This window comes from Muntiacus reevesi, chromosome 2 (genome assembly GCF_963930625.1).
Source record: "Muntiacus reevesi chromosome 2, mMunRee1.1, whole genome shotgun sequence".
In the NCBI taxonomy this organism is placed as follows: domain Eukaryota; kingdom Metazoa; phylum Chordata; class Mammalia; order Artiodactyla; family Cervidae; genus Muntiacus; species Muntiacus reevesi.
Genome location: NC_089250.1, coordinates 274,305,327 through 274,315,065, shown reverse-complemented (window position 1 = coordinate 274,315,065; position 9,739 = coordinate 274,305,327). Strand labels below are relative to the sequence as shown.

Genomic DNA, 9,739 nt, shown 5'->3' with positions numbered 1-9,739 from the left:
AGCAAGGGGCAGGTAATCTGATTACTAAAGGTTACAATAATTAAAAAAAAAAAATCCCTCACATGAAGAGCTTTAGTGATCTTCTCTGTATGGTAAGATGCAAGTGTCCAGGCTTACTGAAATAATTTCTTTAATATGCATCTAGCTATCCGGAAGGAATCCTGCTTCCTCGATTGTTCACATCCTAATTCCTTGTATGGTATAAGAGAAGGTAGATGAGGCAGCTGGACTACTCTCACATGGGCCTTCGCCCCCCACCTCACCCCCACCAGCAGTTAGGGAGTAGGAAATAGCCCATGGCTTCTCAATAGCTGGCTTTGTTTCACCTGAGCCCAGAGACTTGCATTTACAAAAGGCTTTTTAGTAGTAGGGCTTTCCTAGTGGCTCGCTTGGTAAAGAATCTGCCTGCAATGCAGAGGACTGGGGTTCAATTCCTGGGTCAGGAAGATCCCTTGGAGAAGGGAATGACAACCCACTCCAGTATTCTTGCCTGGAGAATGCCATGGACAGAGGAGCCTAGTGGGCTACAGTCCATGGGGTTGCAAAGAGTGGGACAGGACTGTGCAACCAATTTTCACTTTCTTTTGTGGTAGAGTCAAGATTTCCTTGACAAACATCAACAATCTCAGATACGCAGATAATACCACTTTAATGGCAGAAAGCAAAGAGGAAGTAAAGAAGCTCTTGATAGGGGTGCAAGAAGAAAGTGAAAAAGTTGGCTTAAAACTCAACATTCAGAAAAACTAACATCATGGCCTCCAGTCCCATCACATCATGGCAAATAGATGGGGGAAAAGTGGAAACAGTGACTGTATTACTTTTGTCGGGCTCCAAAATCACTGTGGATGGTTACTGTAGCCATGACATTAAAAGACACTTGCTCCTTGGAAGAAAAGCTATGAAAAACCTAGACAGCATATTAAAAAGCAGAGACATCACTTTGCCAGAAGCTATGGTTTTTCTTCTGGTCATGTATGGATGAAATAGTTAGACCATAAATAAGGCTGAGCACCAAAGAATTGATGCTTTCTAACTGTGGTGCTGGAGAAGACTTCTGAGAGTCCCTTGGACTGCAAGGACAGCAAACCAGTCAATCCTAAAGGAAATCATCCCTGAATATTCATTGGAAAGTTTCATCCTAAGGCTGAAGCTCCAACACTTTGGCCATCTGACAATGAGCCAACTCACTGGAAAACAGTCTGATGCTAGTGTTGAGTAAAAAGATGTTCAACTTGAGATTTGCAAGTTAAGTTTTATTTGGGACAAAATGTTTTCATTGTTTCCCCATCTATTTGCCATGAAGTGATGGGATTGGATGCCATGACTTTAGCTTTCTGAATGTTGAGTTTTAAGTCAACTTTTTCACTCTTCTCTTACAGTTTCAGCAAGAGGCTCTATCTTTCCTTATCGCTTTCTTCTTGCTGAAGTTGAAACTCCAACACTTTGGCCACCTTCTGCAAAGAAAGGATTCACTGGAAAAGACCCTGATGCTGGGCCAGATTGAAGGCAGGATGAGATGGTTGGATGGCATCACCAAATCGATGGACATGAGCTTGAGAAACCTCTGGGAGTTGGTGATGGACAGGGAAGCCTGGCATGCTGCAGTCCATGGGTCTCAAACAGTGGGACACGACTGAGCAACTGGACTGAACTGGGGCAAAGTGAGGACTGCCGCCTGGGAGGGAGAACTTCAGATAGTTGTGAGGGACTGCTCCAAAGTGGCAGTGGGGGAAGGTCAATGTATAAAGTTTTGGTGAAGAGGGAGTTCAATGCCATTGAGCACTCATTTTACAGAAGTTTTCTTGCTAATCATGAGGATCTGATATAACCATGAAAGGATTTAGTGCTTCTCTAGTCATGAGATGCAAGGATTGATATCACAAAATATGTCCCTCATCCAGTTCAGTCGCTCAGTCATGTCTGATTCTTTGCAACCCCATGAATCGCAGCACGCCAGGCCTCCCTGTCCATCACAAACTCCTGGAGTTTACTCAAACTCATGCCCATCGAGTCGGTGATGCCATCCAGCGATCTCATCCTCTGTCGTCCCCTTCTCCTCCTGCCCCCAATCCCTCCCAGCATCAGGGCCTTTTCCAATGAGTCAACTCTTCGCATGAGGTGGCCACAGAATTGGAGTTTCAGCTTTAGCATCAGTCCTTCCAATGAACACCCAGGACTGATCTCCTTTAGGATGGATTGCTTGGATCTCCTTGCAGTCCAAGGGACTCTCAAGAGTCTTCTCCAACACCAGAGTTCAAAAGCCTCAATTCTTCAGTGCTTAGCTTTCTTTACAGTCCAACTCTCACATCCATACACCTGTGTTAATTGTTGTTGCTGCTGCTGCTGAAGTGATTACGTTCTACTTTTCGTCACTGAGGAGACACCCATCTTTACACACTCACACAAAGGGCTTTTGAATTTTCCCTGTTTTTCAACTTGCTGTAAACATCTCGGGTTCCCATAGAGGCAGCTCTAAAATTCTTCTCTTTTGCCTTAAGTTGTGTGAAACACTAACTTAGAAAAGGCAGGAAGCAACTCTGCTCCAGAGGAAGGCAAAGAGATTTAAAGGCATAAAAAGCAGAGAAAGGAAGCACAGCTGGACAGAAGGACCAACAGACCCAAAACGGACTGGGGAGGGGTGAAGGGAGGTAAGGCTCCGCCCCCACTGGCCCCGCCCTACGTACCTGCGCTTCCGGCCTCGTCCCACCCTCTCCCTTACGTCGCCTCTCGTTGGCCGCGGCAGCGCACTCACTTCCTCTGTACCGGATTTTCCGCCCGCGCGTGCGCAGTATCCTGCAGACCCGGAGTTGCGTTTAAATGAGCGACAGAGAGTTGTGGTGAGTTTGTTTGTTAGTTTAAAACCCGGATGTCGTAGTCCCACGGCCTGTTGTCCTTCACACGTGGGTTTCGGGGGTCTCTGCGGATGTTCAGGGTACCGCCTCCATTTTCCCGTCCCCAGTGTGTCCTCGCATCGCCGTGAGAAGGTCTGAGGTCCGTTAGCTTAGCTGCCGGGTCCCTGGGGCCCACGTCCGCTTCCTGTTAGCATCGTTCTAGAGTCCATGTCCTTCTCTGGCAGTTCTTCCTTCTAACTTGTAGAGACCGCTGCTTAAAGTCCTGCATTGCCCAACCCCTAGGTCCCTGATCCACGAAGAGGTGAAGGAGGCTCTATTCTGTATGGAGTTTGGTCAGGGTCTCGCCTAAGGTTTGAAGGGGAGGGTCAGCCTGAACGCGTGGTTTTCACAGGAAGGGCCGCGAGTTCTGAAGAAAAGAATACACCTAAAAACACCTCGTTTGATTCTGTGTTCCAGAATCCCTGCTGTGTCAGTGGCCGTGGAGGATTGTGATTTGTACCTGTTGAGATCCTCCCTCTGTGTGGGGCTGTGTTACAGGGAGCTCGCTGTGGTTTTCTAAGTGTTGAACAGCCTGTTTACAACACTCGGGTCACTTCCCAAGACTGATCTTACCTGAGAAGGAAGCCCAGAGAAAGAGGAAAGCAAAGAGTCAGAAATGACTCGTTCCCAGGTAAGAGGCATAGTCCGTGTTTGTTCTGTCTCTCTTTCCTGAAATGCTGTTTCTTTGGACTTGATAAGCTCCTTGACTTCTGAACGGGTTTGTTTGAACCTACCCATAGTCATCATCCCAAGGGACCCATTGCCCTCCTGGCATATCGGTGTGACAGAAGACAGAGTATTGCCAGGCAGAGAAGCTCACTCAAGCTTTTAAGTCCCGAGTTTTTATTGGGGTTTAGCTACATAGGTGGGATTGATGACATCTCCAGCATTCTCCCCTCCTTAGAGGTTGGGCTAATCAGCCCACCTGGCTCAAAGCCCCAAATCTCTAGTCACTTCGTTGGTCTATGTGAAATGCCCAGCCTCACCACCTGAGTCATCTCATTATTAAACTAGGAGCCGACCGTAGGTCATGTTGTTAGCATAAATTATCAGGGCCCACGAAGAGTAATAAAGCTACTTCAGTCACTAAGGAAATTCCGAGAGAGAAAAAAAAAAAAAAAAAGTTAAATTCCAAGCGTAGTTAACAAACTTCCAGAACCTGGGGACCAAAGCCTGCCAAATTCTTTTTTTGTTGTTGTTTTGTTATGGTATTTATTTAGTTTTGGCTATACTGGGATTTTTCTGATGGTCTTGGGCTTTCTCTGTTGTGATTAGGAGGGGCCACTATCTTCTTGTGGAGCTCTGGCTCTAAGGCACGGGTTCAGTCGTTGGATTAGTCCCTGGCAGGCTCTGGAGGATATGGGCTTCAGCAGTTGTGGCACACTAGCTTAGTTGCTCCGAGGCTTGTGGGATCTTCCCTGACCAGGGATGGAACCTGTGTCCTCTGCATTGACAGGGAAAGTTCTCACTAGTGGACCATCAGGCAAGCCCCTAAAGTCTTTATTACACAACGCTGAAACCTAAATCTTTCCTTTATGCCCTTTGACTTTTTTTCCACCTCTGATTTTTGTTGTTACTTTGGAATACCTCACGTGTTGCAATATTAAAAAATATTTTGCTGTGTTTACATTCTATTTTATTGTTCAAAATAATGTCTCTAAGTCTCTCTTTAGGTGAGTTTCTTTGGCTACATTGTAACTATTTTGCTTCATTTATTTTGAAGTTTTACTAGTCTAGACAGTTATAACTTCATCTGTAATTTGGCAGAATTACAGATTTACAGATTGTAATTACAGAAATCTGTAATTTCCCTCTATTTACGTTTTTTTCATTTTTAAATTCAAAATTATGTTGGCTCTCCTAGATACAGCTGAGCCTTATACTTGAAATATCCATGTTTTTTTTTTGAGTTTCAATTGTTCTGAATTTGGAGTCACTGAAGTCTTTATGTCACCACATCTTCCAAGTAAAACTTGTGATATTCAGACTTGATGTGCTTCAGTAAAGGTTTACAGTTTCTTCACATAGGTCTGGAAATGTGTTCTACATAGGTGTCATGGTATATTTGCTAATAAAATGTAGACTATTTCTCATATTGTGTTTTTGATCATTCTTACTAAAGAGAAAAATTTGTTTTCAGTGAACACGGGTGACTCGGTGGTAAAGAATCCACCTGCCAATGCAGGAGAACTGGGTTTGATCCCCGGGTTAGGAAGGTCCCCTGGAGAAGGAAATGGCAACCCCCTCCAGTATTCTTGCCTGGGAAATCCCATGAACAGAGGAGTCTGGATGGCTACAGTCCATGGGGTCGCAAAGTGTTAGATGTGATACATGTCACTTAACATGCATTCATGCACAATTTGTAAATGCTTGTTTTACCATAAATTCTAAAATACATGAGTTTTTTTTTTTTTTTTAAAGAAAGACGAATTAAAAATATTTCTTCCAAAAGATCTGTTACTTATGGAAGGTTGCTTTTACCTGAAGTGTGTTTATGTGTGCATCTGTGTGTGCAGGCAGAAACCTAGGGCTTATTTAAAAGCCATCATCAGTTCATGAATATTTTTGTTGATTCTAACCTTTGAAAACTGTTCTTACATATTTTCCATGGCCTTCAATTGTTTCATTTTAGTGAAATGAATATATAGTTCCATTTGAATAGATGTATGCATGGAAATGTTCATATGATTTGGTCAGTTATTTTTCTTGTATTCTTTACAGTTAGAGAAACTTCTGTGAACTTTCTTTAGAGTTGTCCCTATGTATTCGTCTGTGTGTTATTAAAGTTTAGAGTACATAAAGCGACGTAAATTTAAGCTGTTTAAGGAATGTTTGCTACATAGTTGCAAAAAGGTGGAACAGCAACATAATTGGAAGACTCTGTCAAAACTCTGAGAAAGATAAATAGTATATCCTAAATAGTTAAAATGATTGTTGCTACTGAGGATGCTATCATATTTGAACTGTAAAATGTGTAAAACACTTGAAGTTCAAAAGTAAGCATGAATGCTTACCTGACTATTGTATTTGGTAACTATTCAAAATGGTCATTCATGGAGCAGAATTTTGAACACCACTAGTGAAAAGAAGCTTGTTAACAATACTAAGAAAAAAGTTAAGCTTGCCAAAAGAAATGGCACATTTGTCCCACTCAAGAACTCTTGGGTCAGAGTATGCTTTTTAGAAATATTCCGTTTCCTTGACAGACAGTTCATCGTGTGTCATACAAATACAACACTCAAAAATAAATATGCCAATATTGTTCTTATTATTTTATCATCTCTTTTCCAGATCAGAATAGTTTCTGAAATGGTTTGTGGGTCATTTCTCATCTTTTTTTGGCTTAGGATTACGGTAGAAAATATTGCTGTGTAAAAGTCATATTATACTCTAACACCAGTTCAGTCCTGCTCCCACGACTGAGATAATGAGATGAATCGCATGCATGGATTTCTTTCAGTAAACTCTTTCCCTTCAGTAAATCTGCTTAGTCAGGACCATCCCTCTTGAGATACGGGTTTTCTTCTGACCTTATGACCAATGTTAATTCCTTGTTTCCTTGGTAATGGTTACTATATGTTTGGTTTTCTGATCTTTATTATTGTCAAAGAAATTCCTTAACAGCCTGTATATGCTCACACAATGATCATTAAATCACCCTTATTCCATCAGAGCTTGGGTCCCTGTGTCTTTCTTTCTTTCTCTCGCTCTCTCTCTCTCACTCTCTTTGTCTTCCTCTCAGTCTAATTCTCTGGAGCATGGAAACCTGCCGAGCTAATTTTCTCACCCGGTCTTTCAAGACTTCCTCGAGAGGATGCCCTGTGCCTTCGTGAGTGGTACAAGCCCTGTGTCAAGGGCTTTATAGGTTCTCTGCGTAAACCAGGGAATATCAGCCTCTTTTTGTCTTTTGCTTTCTTATTGTCGACTCCGGACCACCCGGTTCGGGGCCATTAAAGGACTGCAACGTTAGGCTACAGATCAGGGAAGTCATATATGAAGTGAAATTTGCTTACAACACATTTTTAAAATATTTATTTTTTTGGCTACACTGGGTCTTCTTGTGGCAGGTAGGATCTTCAGTCATCCTTCTAATTTTCGGGTTCTTTGGTTGTGACATGTAGACTCTTAGCTATAGCACATGAGATCTAGTTTGCTAATCAGGGAAAGAACCAGAGCTCTCTGCATTGGGAGCTCAGGATCTTAGTCACTGGATCATCACAAAGTTCCTGAACTAACATTTTTTTTAATGATAGATTCAGGTCATAGTTTCCATATAGTGCCAAAATACCCATGTAGTGATAATGCATTCCTCCATGTACTTCTTACCCCATGACTCATGTTCACTACTTTAGGTGTTTATGTGAGATTCCCGTGCTATGAATTTTTTTTTTTTCCCATTTGACTTGAACAAGTGTCTTGTAAAGAATAAGTGAGGGATGTGCCTAAACTCACACAATTAATGGCATAACTCCATGTCTTCTTACTTTCTTTCTGCTTTGGAAGATGAACACTCAGGTGTGTTTAGCAGAGATGCTGGGTTTTGGGAGTGGGGGATTTCATCCCAAGCCCAGGTCTGATCTTTTCCAGTACTCTCCATGCTCACATCACAGAGTCTCATCACAGTTTTCTATTTTCCAAAATGTTTACAAGAATCTAATTAGTCCAAATCTATGCTCAACTGTATTAAAATTAACATACAGTTTAGTGCAAATCAAGAGTATCATCCTCTCGCATTATGTACATTTTAATCCATTCAAAATTACCTGAGTTTAGTGACATGAAAAATTTTCTCTCTTCCTCCTAATGAGCACATAGCCCCATTTGAGTGTACGTTTGTACTCAGTGGAGATGAGTTTGTGTAGGCTCCTAGAGTGGATGATGGACAGGGAGACCTGGCGTGCTGTGGGCCATGGGATCGCAAAGAGTCGGACCTGACTGAGCAACTGAACTGGACTGTATGTATGAATGTATTAACATAACTTGATCAATTTTTTCTTTTTCTTTTCTTTTTGCTTTGTTTTTTTGAAGAACTTCTGGGGAAGGGAATGACTACCCATTGCAGTATTCCTGCTTAGGGATTTCTTGGACAGAGGAATCTGGCCAGTTAGAGTTCATGGGGTCACAGAGAATGAGACAGGACTGAGTGACTAAACCTTTTCTTGTCTTTAGTATTCTTTACAGTTACAGAAACTTCTATCAACTTTTTTCAGTGTTGTCTCTGTGAATCTCTCTGTGTTTTATTAGCTAAAGTCTAAAGTACATAAACTAAAGTGAAGTTTAAGTTCTGCTATTTAATGGCTGTTTGTTAAAATATGTGCCAAAAGGTACAAGAGCAACTTTACTGATTTTTAGTTATTTCTCTTGTCCTTTCAAGACTCTGATAAAAACCATCAGAAAGATATAGAGTATATACTAAATAGCTAAAATGATTCTTTCTGCCAAGGTTCTGGTTACCCCGAGAGTGAAGAGCAGATAAAACCATGGAGGGTCTTAGAATGCAGAAACTAAAAAAACAGACCCTTATTGTCTCATGTCTGGAAATTCTTTTCCAACTCGCACCCAGACCATGACATTTTTGGTGGCTTGTTTGGGGACTTAGAGTCTCTTCCCCGCCTCCTTGCTCCTCCTTCCTCATAGGGACCCTCTGCCAACAGCAAGTGCTGTGGCAGCAACTGAGGCACTCTGGCCAGGGTTACCCTCTGGTGTGTTGTAAAGGCCTCACTGCCACTGCACCCAAAGTAGCTGCCGCTTGAATGGGTGATGGTCTCTTCTTTGCCTTTCTTGCAAGTGAGGACTGTGCGAACCAATATTGTGTGGGCGCAGGTCAGACACATAAAAGCCACTAGCGCACCTGCCCCAGAAAGACTCCCATGTGAGGATGGGGGGACAGAGAACGGATCAGGCCACAAGGGCATCCGCCCCCAGCAAGACTTCCGTCCACCATGTCAGGCGCATAGTGGTTGAAGCAAAACAGAGACCATCGTCCCCGGCCACCGCCTCCTGGATGTATTGCAAGGCGGATTCCTCAGGCTTCTTCCCTGTCACTGTCACTTCTCTCCCTTCTGGTCTGGATTGGTTTACGGGAGCCTGGGTGTTGCCTCTGAGCCATCCCAAGCGTGCCTTCCCCGTTTCAGGGAATCACCAAATGGTGAGTCGCCTGGTTGCTCCCGGGCATCTCTGTCTTTCTCTGCCCGTGTCGCCTGGTGGCCTCGCTGCAGGGCTCTCTCAGGTCTCGTCGCACTGTTGGACGCGACTGCTGGGCCGCGCGGCCATTTTGTGCGTCAGTCGCAGGGAGAGACGACTGGGGGAAAAGGGCCGCCTTCCTGTTAGCCAGTGACTCGGTTCGCCCCTTCTGTGGTAGGTGGGCTAAGAGCGGGTTCTCTCTCATCCCAGGACGCTCTCTCATACTCAACCCTTGGCTCCATTCTCAGAAACTGGGAAATGTTGACCCTCCAAAAGGCCTGGCTCCTACACAAACGGGGGTCCCCCCAGAAATGGCCTCTGACTGGCACACCAGGTTTTGCCAAAGGACGGGAAAGGACTCAAATTTCCTTGCGTTCTGTTGCCTGCCTGTCTCCTGTGCCCCTCTGTCTCTCTCCCACAGATTTCCTAGATGACCCCTACTCGAACTTTCATATCCACATGATCTCTAGGAAAAGATTCTGGGGTTCCCTTTGGTCCAGGTCTTTCTCCTATATTCCAAAGTCTGAAGGATCAAAAACTGTCCTATCATTCTAAAGAATCCCCTTCGAAGGAAGCTTATCTCTCAGGTGGAGAGGGAAGCAAGCTTCCCCCACTCCTGAACATCCTAAAGAATTCCCTTCTGACTACTCCTGTTTCTCAGGGCT

At 43.7% G+C, this 9,739-nt stretch overlaps 1 protein-coding gene across 1 annotated transcript in view; it reads left to right on the top strand.

The window, feature by feature from the left end:
- Positions 1–2,763: 2,763 nt before the first annotated feature.
- LOC136157628 (KRAB domain-containing protein 5-like) overlaps positions 2,764–9,739 on the top strand; it is a 55,405-nt gene continuing 48,429 nt past the window's right edge. Inside the window, exons 1-3 of the mRNA XM_065919450.1 lie at positions 2,764–2,837; positions 3,309–3,522; positions 6,634–6,720. Coding sequence (XP_065775522.1) covers positions 6,706–6,720 — 15 coding nt within the window. The 5' untranslated portion in view covers positions 2,764–2,837; positions 3,309–3,522; positions 6,634–6,705. The remainder of the gene's footprint in view (positions 2,838–3,308; positions 3,523–6,633; positions 6,721–9,739) is intronic.